Below are 22,923 nucleotides of genomic sequence, written 5' to 3' on the forward strand. Positions count from 1 at the left end.
AATTATGACACATTAAGACAAATGTGTACTAATAAAACACCATGTAGGTTTTGTGATTGTTTTCCCCGAAAAACCGTTAAGTTGAAGCCATAACCCGTAGTGTGAATGTATTTGGAGATGGGGACTTTGAAGAGGTAATTAAGATTAAATGAGGTCATAAGAGTGGGGTTCTGATCCAATATAAGTGGTATCCTTATAAAAGAGGAGATTAGGACACAGGCACACATAGAAGGAAGACCATGTGAAGACACAGGGAGAAGACGGCCATCTGCAAGCCAAAAGAGAGAGGCTTCAGGAGAAATCAACCCTGCTGACACTTTAATTTTGAACCAGCCCCCAGAACTGTGAGACAATAAATTTCTGTTGTTTAAGCCTCCCAGTCTGTGGTATTTTGTTATAGACGCCCTAGCAGATGAATACAAGTAGTGTGGTGATGTGGTTTAGAGGAGGGAAGGATGCTTGAGAGAGCTAGCTGCCTGCGCAGATATGAAAGTTACATATTCAAAAGAAAATTAAAGCTGGCTCTAAATCACATGAAAGAAAACCAGGTCATTAGATGCACATTACTCAAAAATACTGTATTTCCTTCATCTGCATTCATTCGTTTATTCCTTCATTGGATCAACAGTGGTGACTCAGCCTCTCCAGCCCTGTGCCAGGCGCTGAAGGACATGACACATGGGTTAAAGCCAGACTCTGCTCTGTGTAGCACAGTCTTCCAAGGAAGATGTGCAGACAAGGGCAGTACAAAGGATTCATGTCTCCGCAGGGGCAAGCATAGGGAGGAGGAGGGGCAGGGAGCAGAAGCCCCTCCTGGGTGAAGTGTGGAGGTGTCAGAGCTGAGTTGTGAACACTGGGAAGAAGTAGCCAGTCCTCTGGATAGCACAGGCCTTGGCAGCCATGGCAGTGGACAGAGATGGACATATACCAGTCCTCTACAGCCCCAACTAGACTCGGGCATCAGCTAACCCTCTATCAAAGCTTACTTCACATTGCATTTGCCTAGTAATTCTGTTATGGAGACAGCCCCCAAATAACGAAGCACAGATTGGTTAGTTGGTTTTTAACACCTAGTTTCCAGATTTGTCTAGAGGATTGCTAAAGTATAGTATAAAAAATCATTTTGAAACTCTAAAATGTGACATAAATGCTAGCTATCATTCTACTAGATTTGGAAAGACCCTGTAAGTCACCTAGTCCAAAGTGACTATTTCATGGATTATGGAGATTTACTGAACGTCACCCAGCTTGTACCTGGCAGAGCCAGAGAGAAGGCCCGGGATTACCCGCTGCCAGTACTCCACGGGAAGCACAGGTTTTTAACATTTGAATTCCACAGTAATATATATTCAATCCTATACTGTTTTCCTTCAATTTTCCTACAGTTCTAAGCACATTCAATTCCAAACCTTGCTTTTGGTGGTGCAATATTTCAACCTCTTAGTGAATAGAGGTTTGTGCTATAGCAGACAAAATTGGAAACCCTCTTGGTTTCTGTTAACCAAGTGCTCTATTCCTACACTCAAAGACTGGTTCCAATTTGAAACCTATGAGAGTTCAAGAGCAAGCCAGATATAACTGAAGACAGGAGAGAAAGGAAATGGCAAGTGAAGGGGAAGGTGGGGGAGGAGGTGTAGGTAGAAGGGCAGGGGGAGACGGAAACTGTGTTTGCCAGCCCTACATGTCAGCATCACTTCTGTTTGACCAGAAAGCAATGAGCCTGGTGCCAAGGCTGTGGAAGGACACCAGTCCCACAACCCTGCAGTCACACTTCACCTCTTATGACACTTGGTGAAGCTTCTGTCTCATGACAATCGTGTAATTCAGCGAGGTCCCCCTCCTGCACTGGTGATCAAGAGGCTCAGAGACAAATGCAACCCAACTACAGTCACTTCAGGACAGCCTGAGGGCTCTTTCCTTTGGTTGAACTTTTCATATCTTCCTTACTAACCCTTTGTCTAGATGCCTTCTGCCATAAGCAACTACAAAACTTTTTAGGAAAGAAGAAAAGTAAGATAAAATCAGAAACCAAATTTACCAAAAAAAGAGGTAACAGAAAAGGCAGAGTTTGTTTGAGGATGGCTCCTTCAGACTGTGTTATCAAGTGTCCACATTATCACAGGGTATAGAGTTACTTACCAACGGTGTCACAAGGTTCATCTTTGTGTACGCAGAAATCTGTCCTAAAAAATTTAAAAAAAGAAATAGTCAGGTGTGTGTAGTACCTCCAAGAATGGGAGAAGAAAACATTGTCAATTAATCTAATTAATCTTGATTACTCGTCTTGCCCATAACAAAGTTATCACTTTAGTTGCCACCTGTTATAATGAAGAATAACTAGCAGCATTTGCCAAGATTAACCACATTTCTAACTAGTAGGCCCAGTTACCCCACGTAAGATCCTCCTTTCATAGCTGAACTATTCCATAAATAACACTCAGTTGCTGGAAGGACTCCTTCCAACGCTGAAAGTTTCAGAAGATGTTTACCAAGTCATCTATCAGAGATAATTATTAGTCAATATCATCAAACTATAGTGACTTCCTAAGTTACTCTACTTGGGCAGCAACTGGTTTTAGATGCTGGAATGACTGTGTATCACTTACATGAGAACACAACAAAAAAGTCATTTCTAAAACTTATATTCTTTAAAGCTCCCTAGGATCTCCCAGGTGTGTGGCTGTGGACAAATGAAACAGCAAAGATGCTCGAAATCTGATCCAGCCTCAGTTCTGCAAGTACAAGGGCCTCCCTCTGGCCTGTGAGGTATGAAATGAGGAATCTGGGCCATTCTTTTCCAAAACCGGAGCATTCCCACTATTCTGCCCATAAGTTCCCTAGTTGGGAGCTGACCAGAGCGCTGGTTGGGGAGGTATCTTGCCCAGGACTGGGTGAGGACAGCAGTGCCTGGCCCCACGTTCATCTTCTCATGGCGTACCGTGGGGACTGGTAGAAAGCACCCACTCATCTGCAGCTCTCTAAACACACTCCAGTGCAGCTTCAGGTTGAAAAGGTGTGTTCTGAAGGCACCTCTTCTCATTTCACTTTTAAAAAATTCTCTGGGAAGAAAAATGGGTCAGGCTCTTGTCAGGCTGGCACTAAACAAAGTTGTCAATGAAAGTGGCAGGTCCTGGATGGGTCACACATCGCCTTCCCTCATGGGATAATACCTTCCCCTTTCTGACACTCCATCCCCACCTCGGCATTCAGTGTCCTCAATTCCTTTCCTACTCTCGGTCAAAAATCTATTCTCACGGAAGGATCTGATCTGCCATTCACACTGGGGACAATGACAAGAAGGCAATGTAATATCAGCTTTCCGTTTACCTCCACTCCAAACCACAGCACATTCTGTCCTATTTGCCTCCATAATGTAACCCATGTCTAACGTCTCTCAGCACCATGTGGATGTCCATGTGAGTGGAGCAAAACCTGCTTGTTCCCAACCCTGGCTCTGCTTCAGGCTGGCCTGAAAGTTGTCAAAGACTCTACCCACCCGCTAGACCTGCAGAGGCCAGATCTGTAGGTTTAAAAGATTCCACTTGGGGCTCTGATGTACAGAATTTCCTGGTCCAGGCCACCGCCTCAGGCCAAGAAGTCTTGCCAGGCACCCTGGACATCCTGTGAGCCCAGAGGAAAGGGCAGCCGGCATGGGTGTGACAGCTTTGAAGAGGTGGCCCTGAAGCTGGCCGGAGAGACAGCTAGAAGGAGCTGGGCCAATCCCCTAAGCAGCCCACATGGGTTTTGCTGACTGCGTCTCTAATTTTTTCATAATGAACGTATATATTTTGGTAATCAATTTTAAAATAATTTTAACAAAGGAAAAAGGAAGCCTTCAAGACCCTCAGGCTTTTCTTTTCTATGGAGGCTCAGGGAGCCTCCACAGAAATGGAGATGGAATAACCATAGGAAAATGAAGACTCGTGCCTTGATTTTTCTGTCAAAGACGACCTTTCAGAAGACTAATTAACAGGCAGTAGAGGGTGGCAAGGAAGACACAGAGGCAGAGAAGAAAACAAACAAATAAAATTAGGGACATAAGTATGTTTACTGGTCTGGTATCCAACTAACCCTAACTCAACATTCTTGATCTGACACCCTTCCCATTGGAATGTTTTGGGTGTGTCACACACACACACACACACAGACCAGACTGGCCTGAGACCTCGCTCCAGGGTTTCCCAGAGTGAGCAACTAAAAGTGTTGAAAGCATCATCGCATTGTCTCACCTGGGCAAAGGGAGAAAGGGTGTGTGGCCATCAGTCCCACAGAAGAGAATTAAACAGACTGAACAGGGCTGCTGAGGGGATTGGCCCCAGCTCCTTCTAGCTGTCTCTCTGGTCAGCTTGGAGGAAGATGGCTGACAGGGCGTTGTATGTTCTCTCATCCCCCCGCTTCCCTGGAGGGAAACGGGTGGTCTCAAGTGATGGACCCTGCAGCGTCACCCATTGCTTCTCCTGAGGAAGTGGGAGGACGTATGGTGGGCTCATGGAGGGCCAAGCTCAATTAGAGGTCTGGCTTGAAAGGGTTGCCAAAATTTGAATCTTCTCTCCCCTGCCTGTTCAAGGTCCTTTCTCAGAAAAGGAAAAGCAAGCCTTCTGCCTGCAGGGTCACCTTCATCTCCAGGTACCCTGGCTCCCACTGCAAACTCATGCCAAACCCACATGTAGGGGCTGCAGGGGTCAACTGGGGAATCACAAAAAAAAAAAATAAGCATCCCAATGCAGCTCTCCAGCCTCTCAGTCTGTTCACATTCACATTCTGCTGTTTGTTCCTCAACAGAAGGAAGGCTGCGTGGATCTACAGGCCAGAGTGGGCTCCGTGGATGTGTGAGCTGTGCCATCATGCAGGCCCCTCACTCAGAAGCCTCCCATCTCCCAACCTGCTTTAACGCTCTGCTCTCAACATCTTGAAATTCTTAAGAATTTTTTAACATGGGGTCCCGAGTTTTCATTCTGCACTGGGCACCACAAGTTACATAGCTAGTCCTGTGCATAACCTATTGCCTGGCATACAGTTGCGGTTTAATAAATACTGGCTCCTTTACTAAACGACCGGCATACATTTCCAGATCACTTTCAACGTGCCCTGTCAGCTCATCAGTGGCCTTGTCTCTCCCCTGTGTTTGGAAACCCAGAAAAACATTAACACCACAGGTACCCGCCAAACTCTCACATGAGCAAGGCCAAAGGTTGAGGGAGGACCGTCCCTGGGACTGGGTGGAATTACATGGGAAGGGAAGGTGAAGGAACAGCTGGACGTCCTGGTGGTCGCGCTCTGGGCTGGCCATGCATGTCACTCTGGGTGTCTCCCAGGAGCATAGACCTGGGTTTGCGGGGTAAAATTCCTGGCTTTCTGGAGGACATGTGGAGCCACAGGCAAGGCCGTGCCAGGTGTTGAAGTCCCCTGAAGTCCAGTCTGTGCGGGTCCCATGTGGCCCCCAAACTCAGCCTACTAAGAGGTCCTTGCTGGCCCTACACACGGCTGCAGCTGTTGGATATGCAGCTCCTGCCGCTCCTTGCTCGGCAGCTTCTGTTGGACGCAATGTCATGCTCACATCTTGGCAACTGGCCATCTGTACAGTTGGTGGGCGTCCAGGAAGATACACTCTCGGACTCAGCCACAGCCCGGAAGGAAAACAAAAAGAGAAGAAACCCTCTCATCAGCCAGTCCCAGGACTTGAGGATGCTGGCCCCTAAACACCGTTGGCCTGTGCGGCCTCCAATTAGACCCTCAGCTTGGATTACTCTGGGAAGAAAGGACTGCTTCTCCAGAGCAGCAACTGCCTCGCACCCAATTTCCCTGTGAAAACATCAGCCCATTATTATCCCAGCCTAAGGAATTGCAGCTCTCAGACTCTAATTATTAAACGATGCTTCTCAGCCAAATTGGCTTCCAGCCCTGACTCCATCACTGCCACCCCATCCTCGTGGGAGGTCTTGAGTTTAACGTCTGTGAGGACCCAGAGGACAGACGGCACCAATCAGTTCAGTCCAGCAGCTCCCCACAGAAGTGGGAGGGATCAAGATGGCTCAAAATGGAGAGAGACAACACAGGCTCCTGGGCTGGCCGCAGGTGACAGAGCGGGACGGAGGCCTTCGCATCGGCTCTGCCTGCATCTGAAGAAACCTGGCCTTCCTGGGCCACCAGGCATCTGCCTCCCCGGCCCCCCCACTCAGAAACACCCGCTTGCAATCAGGACCACCCCCTTCAATGTGCTTAGTTAGAAAAGAACATTTTAAAAGTTTTTTATTGTGGTAAAATACACGTAAAATTTACCATCTTAACCATTTTTAAGTTCACAGTTCTGTAGGGTTGAGTATATTCACATTGTTGTGCAACTAATCTCCAGAACTCTTTTCATCTTGCAAAAGTGAAATTCTATATCCATTAAACAGCTCCCTATTCCCTCCTCCCCACAGCTCCTGGCCACTACCATTTCTGTCTCAATAAATTTAACTTTCTAGGTATGTCATATAAGTGGGATCACAAAGGATTTGTCCTTTTATGACTGGTTTATTTCACTCAGCAAAATGTCCTCCAGGTTCATCCACATTGTAACTAGTGTTAGAATTTCCTTCCTTCTTAAGGCTGAATAATATTCCATTTGTATGGAAACACCACATTTTGTTTATTCATTTATCCACTAATGGGACATTTGGGTTGCTTCCACATTTTAGCTATTATTACTAATGCCACTATGAATATAGGTGTACGAATATTTCTTCTAAATCTTTTTGGATATATACCCAGAAGTGGAGTTGCTGGATCATATGGTAGTTCTATTTTTAATTTTTGGAGGAACTGCCATACTGTTTTCCACAGTGGCTGTACCATTTTACATTCCTACCAACAGGGTACAAGGGTTCCAATGTTTCCACATCCTCACCAACACTTGTTATTTTCTGTTGCTTGAGTTTTTTTAAATAGTAGGCATCCTAATGGGTGTGAGATGTAAAGAACATTTTTATGCAAAATATTTCCAGTATGGTAAATAAGCTGTTAGGAGACAGGAAAAAGAGAAAGGAAAAAATAAAGCCTAACGGACAGCATTCTCAGGCTGAGGGTGCCTTCAGTCTCTCTGATGGCGTTTTGTAAAAGGCTAATCCAGAAGTTTTGTCTACACTAATTTTGGTAACATCTATTGCCTCTGAAAAAAAGCTAGTCGTTCCCAAATCAAGACCACTTGCAAGTGTTTTCTCTACCCAAACAAGAAAGGAAACAGCAGGAAAGCAAAGAAGCAATACAGGGAAAATTCCCATAGGTTATTATTTTTAACAAAACACCAGAATTTATACATTTTATATAGTATTTACACAAACCACTTTCAAAGTAATAATCTTGGAAGTTTAGCTGCATATTCCAAAGATGATGTTATTTACAGCTCCTCTCTAGGAAAGGTCTTTAGTTCTCATTTAATTATCCTTTGGAAAATCAATCACATTAATTTATAGTCACATATAGATATGGTTCCCAAGGACTTCTGCCTGCCCCACAAATCAAATCCACTCTCAAAGTGTGGTAGCCATAAGCCCAATACTGTAATCCTCAGTGCTTTATGGAAAGCCCCATAGGCTCCAAAAGCTATTTCAAAGTGCCTTGAGCCATGGCAGCCTCTGGCCAGTGAGTGTGGGGGCCAGAGCTGCTGGGAGAGGTGGTACCTAGGGCTTCCCAGCACTCACCAGGGTGGGCAAACCCAGATCTCAGGCAAGTACAAGGTCATGCTCACGCCTTGTCCTTGGTTCCTGGTAGACCACCAGCCATATGTTGGCAATCAGAATTATTGAATAGACTTCTCAAATGTTCCATTATACATTTAATCACATCCTGTAGAAGCAGCAAGTGTTCTCATAATGGATCAGTGTGCTACAGATCACATTTTAACCCTTTAGGGTTGGCAATTGATGAATCATCTACACGAGTGATTAGGCATCTGTTTGGTGTCTGATGGTGGCAATGTGCATGTTCTGGGTTTTTTAAGAGGAGAAGCCTAGGGTGCTACATTGCCTGCTACAGGGTGCCTGAAGCTGGGGTCACAGATCATCCCCAGCTACCTTCAGGATGTCATCAGGCCAGGGGCTTGTTGTTTATGGCCCAAGAGATGCAAAATAAGAGCCCTTCTGGACTCAAAACCAAAGTCTTAAACCAGATTTAACTCTTCTTAGAAGGGCAGGCTATCTTTAAGCTAAAGACATGGTAAACTGTTCCCTTTCTCTGAACTCAGAGAAAAAGAAAGCATGTAATTTTGTAAGTAGTTTCCGTAAATTAAAAAAAAAAATCTTAAAATTCAAAGTTGATATATTCATGATATATTCATTCAAAAAAATAAAATTTTGTATTTTAACCTAATGGATTAAATTATCACAAAACATTTCTGCATATTTTCTAAAAGGGGATTTTGGTGTGAACACATAACACATTTTATTTACATCATTGAAGTAAAACAACCAAGGAAAATCAATTTTTCTAACAGAGATTTGAGACATAGGGAAAAATGAAATAGCCACATCTATACCTATCACGGGTTGAACTGTGTCCCCAAAAAGATATGTTCAAGTCCTAACCCCACACCCAGTCCCTGTGAATGTAATCCTATTTGGAAAGAGGGTCACTGCAAATGTAATCAAGTTAAGATGAGGTCACACTGGATTAAGCTGGGGCCCAATCCAATGACTGGTGTCCTTACAAGAAGAAGGAAATGTGGGCACAGGGAGAACACCATGTGACGATGGAGAAGACTGGAGTGATGCATCTACAAGACAAGGGATGCCCAGGATTGCAGCAACCACCGGAAGTTAGGAAGAAGGAGGAAGGAGCCTCCCCTCCTGAGCCTTCAGAGACACGGCCCTGCTCACACCTTGATTTCAGACTCCTGGCCTCCAAAACTGTGAGAAAATAAATTTCTGTTGTTTTAAGCCACCTATTTTGTGGTAATTTGTTACTGCAGCCCTAGAAAACTAAAATAACATTGTTGCTATCTGCATAGAAAGCTGCCTTTGGTTTCTATTGTCCACTGTGGGGCCCCTTGGCTTCTCTCTCAGTCAGGAAGAGTAAGTCCAGCTCTGTAGCCTATAAAGAAGCTCAGCTTCTTGCTTCAAATGGAGCCTCTACGTGAATTCCACAGGCATCTCTGCCCGCTGCTGTTGTCCCAAGAGTACCCATGGATGGGCTGTGCACAGCACACACACGCTTGCATAGACTTCCCTCCACAGGAAAATCGGGGTATTCACTTCTCCCACTTTGGAAGCAGCCTCAAACACAGATGAGCTCTTTCCAGTAAGCATTATATTTGGTGCTGGGAAGAGGTAGTAGATGAATTTTCTTGGAAGTTTTAAGAGTCTTGGGTAACTAGGATTTCAGTAGTTTTATATTAATAATAACAATAGCAATAATAATAGCTAACACTTGTGTCCTTACTTTGGGCCAGGCACTGTGAGAAGTGCTTCCTGTGCTCATTTAATCCTCACACCTTGGAGGTAGGACTATCATTTATCCCCATCTTACTGATGAGGAATCCAAGGTTCAGACATGTGACCCAAAGTCTGATTTCCAAGCCTGAATTCCTAGCAAATTGCCATCTGTCCTCTCCAATGGAAAATGCCCTCCCTTTCTCCTTTGCAGCTCCAGGTAGAGTCTAGTTTTACCTGGTCACGAATACAGCGGCATCCACGGGGGGCGTATCGTCCTTGCCTCCTGGAACCTGATTGTTGCCGAGGTACCGTGCGCCTCCATACTCCTCATTCTGCCAGTGACAGAAGCTCTCCAGGGACCGCTCACCATGGTGCCCAATGGACAATTTGGCCTAAAAGAAATCAGGGGGGCAGTTACAGAAGCAAATGCCCAGGGAAGCCAGAGTTCATGCTCAGACCACAGTGTGGATGTTAAGGTGGAGACAGTTGCTCGCCGGGGCGTCATTCAATGTCACCTGCCCACAATGCTGGTAGGAAGATGCAGGGACCCAGAGAGAGGCCATCAGGGGCCTTATCTATAAGTTCGAATGAAGACTGTGTTATTAAAGAAAAGCTTTCTTCTTTTTGGCAAACTGAACAGCATACCCAATGTTCTCACATTCACTGCTTAACTCTGCAGGTAACACTTTCATAAGGAAATGCACTCAATCAAAAGACCAGAAAATGATGCTACAGGGCACCCAAATTTGGCCTGAAGCTCAGGTATAGCTCCAGAAGAGTAGCCATGATTCCAAAGACCTCACCATCAACTTTGCACCCATGAAACATGCGGGAGTGAAAGAGGGAGGCACACAGGCCCACTGCTCAGGGTTCCCCTGAGATTCTGAGCAGATTAACTGCACACCAAGCCTCCAGTAACAGTACCTGTCCTCCTCTCACCAGGCATCCCTGGTCCCTGGCCCAGGGCACACTGTTGCCATCTGCAAAGCCAGGGAAGGAGGATAAAATACAACACTTGGACTCCTCCTCAGCACTCAACAGAAGTAGGAAGCCTGGAGACCAGTTACATTCTCCGTTACTGTGCCGATGGGGACTTACAGGACGCTGTCGTAGCAGGACAAGCTTGGTAACTTGAATGTTAACTTTAATTCCAAGGCTCTGGTGCTGAAACATATTGTATACCTGTCAAGAGAGAAAAAAAGAAATAGATAGAGATATAAATACAAAAATAAAAAAAACAGCAACAGCGGTATCCTGGATGGGATCCTGGAACAAAGAAAAGACAGTAGGTGAAAACTAAGGACATCTGCACAAACTATGGACTTGAGTTAATAATAATGTAACAATATTGGTCCATTAGTTATAACAAACATACCATACTAATGTAAAATGTCAATAATAGGGGAAATTGTGTATGGGAACTCTCTGTACTACCTGTTCAATTTTCCTATAAATCTAAAACACAAAATATAAATGTATTTGTTTATAAAATGAAATAGAAATTCTATTTATTAAAAATTATATTAATTTAAAAAAATTTTTTAAAACTGTGTTCTTGCAGTACAAAAACAATCTAAAGAAGAGTAATTATATGAAATTCAAATTTCAATATTCATAATAGTCTTATTGGAACAAAAAAATACATATATATGAGATATATAACCCAGATTTTATTTAAAAGGCCTTCTGAGACCAAAATCTACCATAAATATAAATTCCTCAAGAGAAACAAGTATAACAGAACTCTGGAATCACACACACGTGTGCATACAAACATATACATGCAAAGATAAACTGGAAATCGGTTGAAAAAAATGTATAGGACAGGTGATTTTGAAAAAAAGAAATGGATGTCTGCTGATTCTGGTGTTTCCTGCAGGAAGGTGAAGGGGATCTTTATGAAAGGATGGAGGAGGTCCATGCCTGTGGCCATCTGCCATAGATGTCAACTTGTATCTTCTCTAACCCTCATCACAACCCATCAAGGTTGGTGTCTCCACCAACCTCGACTCAGTGACATAAAGCCACCAGCTCAAGACCCACTGCCAGTCAACTATGACTACAATCCAAATCCAGATTGTCCAGCCAAAAGGGCCATATTCTTTTTTCCCTGAATTCCTCATTCTAACCAAAGTTTGTCAGTGAGATAAAGTCATAGTAACAGAAAAGGATATGCCCCTCTCAGTTTTGCACCTCTTGTTGGTAGAACTTAATTATAAGGATCTCAACATCAAGAAATCAAAGGATTCAAGGAGAAGAGAGATAGGAAAACTCAAGTAAGGCATAGGAATGAAAGTTGACGTAGACAGAAAAAAACCATCAGATTTGAGGACCCCCAGATCATTACGATCCTCCTGAGTTCCTTCTCAGGAGAGAGCAGGATTCAGGGAGGTACAATGGAGTAGGTGATGAGGGTAGTAGTGTAAGATATAGAGGGAAGAGATAAGAATCTTTTAAATATTTCCTTTTCTTTTTAAATTGGGAAAATACTTTTGTTTCATTATGTCCTTTTTTTCAGTGTTATTGATATATAATTGATATACAACATTGTATTAGGTTCAGGTATACAACATGATGATTATATACATTATACTATATATCATAGTATATATAATATAGTATATATAATATATACATATCTCAAAATGATCACCACAATAAGTTTAGCTAACATCCATCACCTCACATAGTTACTATTGTCTTTCTTGTGAAAGAACTTTTAAGACCTACTCTCTTAGCAACTTTCAAATATACGATACAGTACTGTTAACTATAGTCACCATGCTGTATCTTACATCCCCAGAACTTATTTATCTTACAAATAAAAGCTTGTACCTTTTGACCACCTCTACCCATACCCCTACCCCCCACCTCTGGGAACCACCAATCTGTTTTCTGTATCTATGAGTTCAGGTTTTTTAGATTCCACATATAAGTGAAATCACACAGTGTTTGTTTTTCTCTAACTTACTTCACTTGGTTTTGAATATGCTTTTTTTTCCTGATAGACATAATCCGGCGAGAGAATTTTCTAGCAGGGGCATTAAAACTTTCTCTCCAGTACATCAGCAGCAACATAAAGCAATGACCACAGCCAACAGCATGGCCACAGTTAATTCAGGCCATGTGAAGCTGGACACAGCGTCGGGCACGTAAGCGGCAGAAGCCAGGCACGCAGTGCTTGAACATCTGTGTGACAAAGGAATTAGCTGTGTCAGTGCTTGGATTTTTCTCTTTGAAAACTATTATTAAAGCAAAACAGAATCTTTGTGTAATTTAATATTCTTTCCCACAAGGAAAAATACAACATATTCAGTTCTTCTGTTCTCACTACCCCCTCCCAAAACTTTTTCTTTCCTCAAGAACAAAATTGCAGTCATTTTTTTTATACTGGACCATCTGTAGGCCAATTCTGAAGTCATGCCTTAACTACCTATCCCTAAACCTGGGTGAAGAAGGGAAAAGCACATAACTTTTTCCTTGTTTCTGAGAACCACCCAACGGCTGTAAATCAAATTTTTCCAGAAATATTCAGCCTTAGGATTAGGCCCAAACTGGAAAACCTCAATTCAAAACATGAAAACTAGAAAGAATGAAAACTTGAAATTATGAGGGAGAAAATTCAAGTCACACAGGGTTTCAAGGTGCAATCTAAACACTGCCTGTAACAGCAACGGCAGCCAAAGACATTAAAGAATATTGTGGGTTTAAAGCAATAACACAGGAAAGCAATTCTCAGTGATGTTCTGACACGCCCCCTGAAAGCAGCATAAAGAACAGAGCCTGAATGGAATGATGCAAGTTTCAGGAAGGACAAAGCTATAGGAACAAACTCCCTCGTCAGAATCGCCCGTTTTTTCCTCTCCGGCTGAGGACAGTTCTGCACATCCCATGTACCGTGACCCCAAAAGGCTCAGGTACTTTTCTTGGAGCAAATACACAAAAAATATGTGAGCTGGAGGAGGAGAAAAGCTTCATGCTCTAGAGGCTGGGATGGAGGGCGAGATGGGGAATTGTTGTTTAATGAGTGTAGAGTTTCCGTCTTGCCAGATGACAAAGTTCTAAGGTTTGGTTGCACAACAATGTGAATATAATTAATGATACTGAACTGTACACTTAAAAATGACTAAGATGGTAAATCCTGTTATGTGTATTTTACCAAATTAAAACTTTTTCATTAATTAATTTAAGACAAGAAGCTTCATGCTCTGAACAACGTTCTCTAGTAAGCCTGCAGGAAGGTACGTTCAGGAGAACAGGCGGGAGCGACCACAGCTAAAGCACCTTGTCACCTGAGCAGACCACGCTCCCACAAAGCCCAGCAGAGCGCAGGACCAGGCAGATGCACAGGATCTCCCTCAAGGCCCAGTGCCAAGCCAGGCGAGCCGGGCGAGCCAGACGAGAATCCGACGACAGCCACAGAACACAAAGCAGCAGGCCTCAAAGACATGTAAGGAAGTCTCCCTGTCCTCCTCTCCCATGGAAATTCACACTCAGGAGAGTCTTGGAGGCAGCGGCCCCATGACGTTTAGGGAGACACCTGGTTGGGCAGGGAACAGCACAACCAATTGTCTGGAAAGTCTGTCTCCTGCATCCAGCTCTGGCTGCATGGCAAGTGTTCAGAGCCCCAGCTTCATTTGTCACATTTCCTTGGCAGCCTGGGGGCCGAGTGGGTGGACCCACTGCCAGCAGCGCACTGCAGGGCTCCCCTGGCTGGGCGACATGGGGACACGGTCAGGGAGGGGTAGACAGGGACAGGTGATGGGGGCACGTGGGGAGGAGCTGTTCGCAATGCCAGGTGGGGTTTTCACATAAGCACCACCTACCTGGTGACTTAGGGCCTCCCCAGGGACAGACGGGAAGTGGAGGTGACTCCCTCACATCGCAGGCCGCACCCATCCAGACCCGCACCCTGGAGGGGGCTATATTCTCTAGCAGTCCCTCTGAGCGGGGTCCCTGAAGCAGCAGCACCAACATGGCCTGAGCACATTTTGGAAACGCATTCTGGAGCCCACCCCAGACCCCATGAATCAGAACCCGGTGGAGGGGGGTGGGCCCAGCCATCTGCATTCCACAAGCCCCCCAGCAGCTTCCCATCATGGCCACTGGGGTGTGGGAACCAGTGAGTGCTCTAGCGCTGCTGCTAGCTTCTCTGCTCACCAGAGAGAGACTTGTTGCCTGTTTCACATGGTAATTGAGTCAAATTGATGTCATTTTTCCTCCAAACAGAACTTGCCTGGAGCGTCTCGGGTTTTCATTCCACTCTGTGGTTGTTAAGGAAGCTAAAAACAACCAAAGCTCTGTCAAGTGACCCCATTTTCCAATTTGGCTGCCCAAACCCAGGGCTTCTAGTGTCAGCACCACCTGTTTCCATCTGCAATTTGTTCTTCAAAATATTCCTGCTTCTGTGTCACCACCACCCCCAACCAAAGGAAAATCAAGTCATGTACATAAAAAGGCACTACAGCATATTTGGAAAATCAACCAAAGCCGACTCAGGGCATCCACTGCGGCTTGCTGACAGCTCAGAGACACAGGTCTGGCCAAAGTTTCTCCCTCCACACATTTCTGCACAGGTGAGCGGATTGCTGGGACACATAGCCCAGTGGGACTCTATACCCCTCTGAGCCAGGTGGAGGGATCTTTTAAAATACAAATCAGTGTATACCAGTCTTCTACTTGACCCCTGCACAGCTTCCCCATCGCACATGCAGTGAAGCCGGCTCTCCATGCCCTGACTCCTGAGGGGGCGGCCGGAGCACCTCTCACTGTGCCCCACCCTCGCCATCACCCACCAGGAATGACCTCTCCCTGTGCCTCCCAAATGCCAGACTGACTCCCACTGGCTGGCTCCTTATGTCAGTGTAATGCCTTCCCTTCTAAGTGGAGGGTCACTCATCACAGAGGTGTCCCTGACTGCCCCAGTCACTTGCTATCACCTGGATCTTTGCATAGCAGTTTATAAAATTTGCACACAAATCCCTGATTTGTGTGTTGAGTACTCTGTTGGTGCCACCACATAAGCTCTATGAGGATGGGACCTGTTGTGGTCCCTACTCGATCCCCAGTCCCTAGGAAGTCCCCAGCACACATTAGGTACCCAATAAATATAACTGAATGGAATTAGTGAGTGCATCTCATTTTTTTTTATAGTGGTAAAAAACATATAACATAAAATTTACCATCTTAACCATTTTTAAGTATACAGTTCAGTAGTGTTAAATACATTCTCATTATTGTGCTACCATCACCAACACCCACCTTTAGAGCTTTTTTATGTTCCCAAACTGGACCTCTGCACCCATTAAACAACTTCTCATAACCCTCTCCCCTCAGCCCCCGGCAACTACCACTACTTTCTGTCTCTATGAATTTGACTACTCTAGGCACCTCTTATAAGTGGACTCATACAGAACCTGTCTTTTTGTGATTGGCTTATTTCCTTAACATAATGTCCTCAAGGTTCATCTATGTCATAGCATGCATCAGTTTCTTTCCTTTTTAAAGTTGAATAATATTCTATTGTGTATATATGTACACATATATATTTTTGTTTATCCTTCAATGGACATTTGGGTTGCTTCCTCCTTTTGTGAATTATTTGTGAATAATGCTGCCATGAACAAATATCTCTTGGAGACCCTGCTTTCAATTCATTTTGTGTATATACCCCAAAGTGGAACCACAGAATCATATGTCATGTGAGTGAACGAACCTCTTTTATGCTTTGGTCTGTGTAGTGTCTGGACACTTTGTTGGGATTTTTTAAATTTCTTTTTCTTTTTTGGCTAAAGATGCTGTTTTCATTGGGGAAAGTTCCCCACTGGGTGAGCTCTGGAGAAAGGAAGGAACCCTCTTTCCACTGTAGAAACCAAAGCAGGTGGAAACTCACTCTGCCTGCCACAGAAGCCCTGGAGGGGCACTGGCAGTGGAGAGATGGTCCCAGGACACAACAGTGGCAGCAGGACTGCAGCCCACACTCCTGGCCGGAACTCAGCCTTGCTCTCTCCTGCTGCCTGGCCTCTCTCCCTTGAGTCTCCTGCCCCTTACCCTCCCCCCAGTTCTGAGGCTGGTGACCCAGTCTTCCTTTTGATTCTGGGCTCCTCCGTATACGGCTCCAAAAACATGTTTCCTCTTCTGCTTCAGTTAGCCCAGATCCAGTTTCTTCTGCTTATAATCAAAACCCCTGACTGATACAAGAGCCAAGCTCACTGCTCTGTGATTTACAAAGCTCCTTTATTCCTTGTTTTAAAACGGGACCACTCTGCATGATGCTGGTAGGGGAACCACTGACCAAAACCGCCCACCCTGGCCAGGCACCACAGTAACCATCTGTATGAGTTGTTTTACGACAGAAAGTCCTGGTAAGGAACATGGAACTAATAAGCCACCACCAGCCTGAAGAATTCGGGAAAGGTCAAAAGGAGACGCCAGTCCATATGTCCTACCAACCTCCCAGAATCCTCCTCGCTGGAATCCATCTTGGCTGAGCGATGCGCACACCACCAGGAAGGACCCTGAGCCAGAATGATTGGCCAGAGACCACCCGAAAACTAATCCCATCACCATAAAACCCGAGACTGAGAGCCATGTGGCAGAGCAGTTCTCCTGGGTTCCCTTACCCTCCTGCTCTCCACCCAGGTGCCCCTTCCCAATAAAGTCTCTTGCTTTGTCAGCACACGTCTCCTTGGTCAATTCATTTCCAAGTGTTAGACAAGAGCCCACTCTTGGGCCGTAGAAGGGGTCCCCCTTCCTGCAACAATGCCAGGGTTGTTTTAGTACTGCTTCCATGCTTTACAAGTCTTCAAAAATGACCAAAGTGGCTCTGCTCTCACAGCAGCCACTTCTTCTGTTGCTCTGAAGACTGATTCAACAGGGCTCAGAGGTGAAGTCGTTTGTAGCAGCCAAGCATGCTCTCAGAACAGTTCTTTCCCACCACACTTGTTCTATCAGCTCCATCTTGATACCTCCTCCTTGAAGGACAAGATATGACAGGGGCTGAAGGGGACCACCCATAGCACAGTGGGCTGTGTGGGAGGTGTAAATATGTAATTGCATTTATGTAGAAACACTTTCTATTAGAGTTTAGGACACCACATCTGTGTGACACGCTTAGAATACAAAAGGCTTTTCAGAAGTTAATTAATCGAGGAACTAAAAAAGGAAAGCCAGTGTTTACACAACTTCAGTGCTAAATCCTTTGCAAAGGATGTTAGAAAATGGCATTAGTCGCTCATTTATGAGTTCACAGACGCCACAAAAATTTCTTGATCACCTGCACATGTACAAGGCACTGGGGAAATAACGACAAAGGTGTACACACAGTCCTACCTTGATGAGCTTATAGATGGTGCAAAGACAGTAAGCAGGGTGGGTTTTTTAAAATTCTGTTAAATATGCATAATATGAAATTTACATTTTTAAGTGTATGGTTTAGTGGCATTAAGTACACTCAGATTGTTGTGGAACAATCACTACTATCCATCTACAGAACTTTTTCATCTTCCCCAATTGAAACTCTGCAGCTATTAAACACTAACTCCCCATTCCCCATCCTGCTCTAGCCCCTGGCAACCACCATTCTACTTTCTGTCTCTATGAATTTGACTACTCCAGGCACTTCATTTGAGTATAATCATACAGTATTTGTACAGTATTTATACTTTTGTGACTGGCTTATTTCATTTAACATAATGTTCTCAAGGTTCATCCTTGTAGCGTGTGTCAGAATTTCCTTCCTTTTTTAAGGCTGAATGATAGTTAATTGAGTGTATATACCACATTTTGTCTACCCATTCATCCTTCAGTGGACACTGAGTTGCTTCCTTCTTTTGACTATTGTGAATAATGCTGCTATGAACATGGGTGTACAAGTTTCTGTTCATGACCCTGCTTTCACTTCTTTGGGGTATATACCCAGAAGTGGATCATATTAAAATTCTATTTTTTTTAAGAACCATCATACTGTTTTCCAAAGGAGCTGCACCATTTTATGGTCCCAAGAACAGTACACAAGGGTGCCCATTTCTCCATATCCTTGTCAACACCTGTTATTTTACAATTTTTTTAGTAACAGCATTTTAATGAGAGTGACATAATATCTCATTGTGGTTTTGATTTGCATTTCCCTAATGATTAGTGACACTGAATATCTTTTCATATGATTACTGGCCATTTGTGTATCTTCTTTGGAGAAATGTCTATTCAAGTCCCTTGCCCATTTTAAAATCAGGTTGTTTAGTTTTTTTGTTGTTGTTGTTGAATTTTAGGTGTTCTCTATATATTCTGGATATTATCAGGTATGTAATTTGCAAATATTTTCTCCCATTTTTTGAGTTGCCTTTTTACCCTGTTTATAGTATCCTTTGGTGCATAAAAGTTTTAAAATTTGGTGAAGACCAATTTGTCTACTTTTTTCTTTTGTTGCCTGTGCCTTTGGTGTAATATCCAAGAAATTATTGCCAAATCCAATGTCAGGAAGTTTTCCCCTATGTTTTCTTCTAGGATTTTTATAGTTTTAGCTCTTACATTCAGGTCTTTAACCCATTTTGAATTAATTTTTGTATATGATGTTAGGTAAGGGTCCAACTTCATTCTTTTGCATGTACATATCCAGTCTTCCCATCACCATTTGTTCAAAAGACTGTCACTTCCCCATTGAATGGTCTTTGTAGTCTTGTTGAAAAGCATTTGACCACATATGTCAGAGTATATTTCTGGGCTCTCTATTCTATTCTATTGGTCTATATGTTTGTCTTTATGCCAGTATCACAGTGTTTTGATTACTATACCTTTGTAGTAAATTTTGAAATCAGGAAATGTGAGTCTTCCAACTTTTTCTTTTCCAAGATTTTTTTGGCTATTCAGGGTCTCTCGAGATTCCATGCAAATTTTAGAATGGATTTCTCAATTTCTGCAAGGAAAAATGTTGTTAGGATTTTGCTAGTGACTGCATGAATCTGTACATTGCTTTGGGCAGTACTGACATCTTAATTGTAAGACTTCTAATCCATGAACATCAGTGTCTTTCCATTTATTTATGTCTTCTTTAATTTCTTTCCATCAATGTTCTGTAGTTTTTAGTGTACAAGTTTTTCACCTCTTTGATTAATTCCTAAGTATTTTATTCTTTTTGACACTATCATAAATGGAATGGTTTTCTTAATTTCCTTTTCAGATTGTTCATTGTTACAGAAATGCAACTGATTTGTGTATATTGGTTTTGCACCCTGCTAATTTGCTGAATTATTTTATTAGTTCTAATTTTTGTGTGTAGGATTTCATGATTTTCTACATGGCTCATGCTATCTGTAAACATAGATAATTTTACTTCTTCCTTTCCTAATTGGATGCCTTTTATTTCTTTTTCTTGATTAATTGCTCTGGCTAGGACTTCCAGTACTATGTTGGATAGAAGTAGTGAAAGTAAGCATCCTTGTCTTGTTCCTGATCTTAGAGGAGAAGTTTTCAATCTGTCACCATTGAGTATTACATTCACTATGGGTTTTTCATATATGGCTTTTATGATGTTGAGGTAGATTCCTTCTATTCCTAGTTTGTTGAGTGTTTTTTATCATGAAAGACAGATGAATTTTATCAAATGCTTTTTCTTCATCAATTGAGATGATTAAGTGATTTTTTCCTTCCTTCTGTTAATGTGGTATATTACACTGCTTGATTTTTGTATGTTGAACCATCCTTGCATTCTAGAAATAAATCCCAGTTTGTCAAGGTGCACAGTATGATTCTGGTTTGCTAGTATTTTGTTGAGAATTTTTGTAATAATGTTCAAAAGGGAAATTGTTTTCTTATTCATAAGGAACTACAGTTTTCTTTTCTTGTAGTGTCTTTATCCGGCTTTGGTATGAGGGCAATGCTAGCTTCATAGAAAAGAGTTAGAAAGCATTTTCTCTTCTTCAGTTTTTTGGAAGAGTTTGAGGAGGATTGATTAATTAGTTTTCCTTTAAATGTATGGTATAATTCACCAGTTAAGCTCTCAGGTTCAGGGCTTTTCTTTGTCAGGAGATTTCTGATTACTGATTCAATCTCCTTACTAGTTATAGGTCTATTCAGATTTTCTAGATCTTTGCGATTAAGTCTTGGTAAGCTCTGTGTTTCTATAGGTATTTGTCCAGTTCATCTAGGTTATCCGATCTGTGGGTATACAATGGTTCATAGTATTCTTTTTTTTTTTTAATTTGTGAATTTTATTTTATTTTTGTATACAGCAGGTCCTTATTAGTCATCAGTTTTATACACATCAGTATATGCATGTCAATCCCAATTGCCCAATTCATATAGTATTCTTTTATAATTCTTTTTGCTTCTATAGAATTGGTAGTCATGCCCCCACTTTCATTTCTGATTTTAGTAATTCAAGTTTTTTTTAATTAATCAGTCTAGCTAAAGATTTATCAATTTTGTTAATTTTTTTGAAGAATCAATTCTTGGTTTTGTTGATTTTTTCTATTGTTTTTCTATTCTTTATTTTATTTATTCCTGCTCTAATCTTTATTATTTCCTTCCTTCTGCTAGCTTTGAGTTTAGTTTGCTCTTCTAGCTCTTTAAGGTGTGAAGTTAGGTTATTGATTTGAGATCCTTCTTTTAATGTAAGCATTTTACAGGTATACATTTCCTTCTGAGCACTGCTCTCACTGTGTTCCATAAGTTTCAGTATATTGTGTTTTCATTTTAATTCAGCTTTATGCATTTTTCTCATTTCCCCTGTGATTTCTCCCTTGACCCACTGGTTGTCTAAGAGTGTGTTGTTTAATTTCCACATATTTGTGAATTCTCCAGTTTTCCTTCTGTTACTGATTTCTAACTTAATCCCATTGTGGTTGGAGAAGATACTTTGTATGATATCTTTTAAATCTGATGAAACTTGATCTGTGAGCTAATATACAGTATATCCTGGAGCATGCCCCATGTGCATTTGAAAAAAAAGTAATATCCTGCTGTAATTGGGTAGAGTGTTCTGTATATCTTGTTAGATCTAGTTGGCTTATTGTGTTGCTCAAGTCTTCTATATCCTTACTTATCTTCTGTTTAGTTTTCCTATCCACTACTGAAAGTGGGGGTGGGGGGTGGGCGGTGAACTCTCTAATTATTATTATAGAAAACTGCATATTTCTCATTACAATTCTACAAATTTTTGCTTCATATATTTTAATGATTTGTTATTAGGTGCATAAATACTTGTAACTGTTATATCTTCTTCCTGTATTGAAACTTTTATTAATATACAGTATCCTTCTTTGTCTCTTGTAACTTTTTTTGACTAAAGTCTATCTTGTATCATATTAGTATAACCACTCATGATCTCTTATGGTTACTATCTGCATGGAATATCTTTTTCCATTCTTTTACTTTCAATTTATTTGTGTCTTTTGATATAAAATGAGCCTCTTGTATACATTGGAGCATTTTTTTATATTCATTCTGCTAATCTGTCTTTTGACTGGAGAGTTTAATCCATACATTTAAGATAATTACTGACAAGGAGGGACTTACCTGTGCATTTTGCTATTTGTTTTCTATATGTTTTACAGCTTTTTTTTTGGCCCCTCATTTCCTACATTACTGATTATTTTGCATGTTAAATTTTTTATGGTGAAACTTCTTAATTCCCTTCTCATTTCCTTTTATGTATATTTTATAGCTATTTTCTTTGTGGTTACTATGAGCATTACATTTAACATCCTAACATTACAGCACTCTGATTTTATACCAGCTTAAATTCAATAGCATACAAAAACTCCGCAGCAAGATGATTTTTAAAAAGGAAATAAATGTGGAATTATAAATCAAGATAAGAACCACCAAGTAAAAACCAGACTGCTATGATAAAGAAAACAGGTGGCCTTCTCAGAGGAGTCAGCAAGGAGGGCCCCTCTAAGGGGACATTTACACAGAGACCTAAAAGACAGAGGAGCTAGCCATGTATGAAGCGGGGTGAAGAACATTCCTGACAAAGAGTTACCACAAGTCAGAGAAGAGCTGGGGCCCCTGAGAAATGGTGGCCCACATGGCAGGAGTCTGTGCTAACGTGGAGAAAGGAATGAAGCCCAGGAGAAGCAGGTGGATCCCAGCCACATGGCCTGGGAGGGCAGAAGGGGAAGGATTTCCATATCCACCATGAGGAAAGCCACAGAGAGTCTCAGAACTGCCTAGTGACAAGGTTCTAATCCTGTTGGAAGAAGATCTTGCTGGCCATTCTGCAGCAAGGATTCAAGGGGGAAGAAAATGGAAGTGAGGAGCCCAGCAAGAAAACTCCTGCAGTTGTCAAGGTAAAAAATAATGGTGGTCAGTCCAGGGTGGAGATGGAGAGAAAAGACAGATTTGAGATATGCTTGACAAGGTGGTACAGGGGTCCCTCAGCCCAGGCCTGAGTCCTCACCCTGCTAAGTACTCACTGGGTCTGCACCCTGTACTCCCCACAAGCCTCTCTTTCCTTCACTGTAAAATGAGAATGATGAAATCCACCAGGTATGAGGAGGAAGTGACATGAAAT

At 42.5% G+C, this 22,923-nt stretch overlaps 1 protein-coding gene across 3 annotated transcripts in view; it reads right to left on the reverse strand.

Moving 5' to 3' along the window:
* ADAMTS17 (ADAM metallopeptidase with thrombospondin type 1 motif 17) overlaps positions 1–22,923 on the reverse strand; it is a 364,035-nt gene that overhangs the window by 262,659 nt on the left and 78,453 nt on the right. For all 3 annotated transcript variants that reach the window (XR_009699355.1, XM_061179999.1, XM_061179998.1), the window contains exons 5-7: positions 10,509–10,592; positions 9,645–9,802; positions 2,140–2,183 (exon numbers count right to left, since the gene is read on the reverse strand). Coding sequence is in view for 2 of the 3 variants with exons in the window: in XM_061179999.1 (XP_061035982.1) it covers positions 2,140–2,183; positions 9,645–9,802; positions 10,509–10,592 (286 nt within the window). In the remaining variant the exon portion in view is untranslated. The remainder of the gene's footprint in view (positions 1–2,139; positions 2,184–9,644; positions 9,803–10,508; positions 10,593–22,923) is intronic.

This window comes from Eubalaena glacialis, chromosome 2 (assembly GCF_028564815.1).
Source record: "Eubalaena glacialis isolate mEubGla1 chromosome 2, mEubGla1.1.hap2.+ XY, whole genome shotgun sequence".
Taxonomy (NCBI): domain Eukaryota; kingdom Metazoa; phylum Chordata; class Mammalia; order Artiodactyla; family Balaenidae; genus Eubalaena; species Eubalaena glacialis.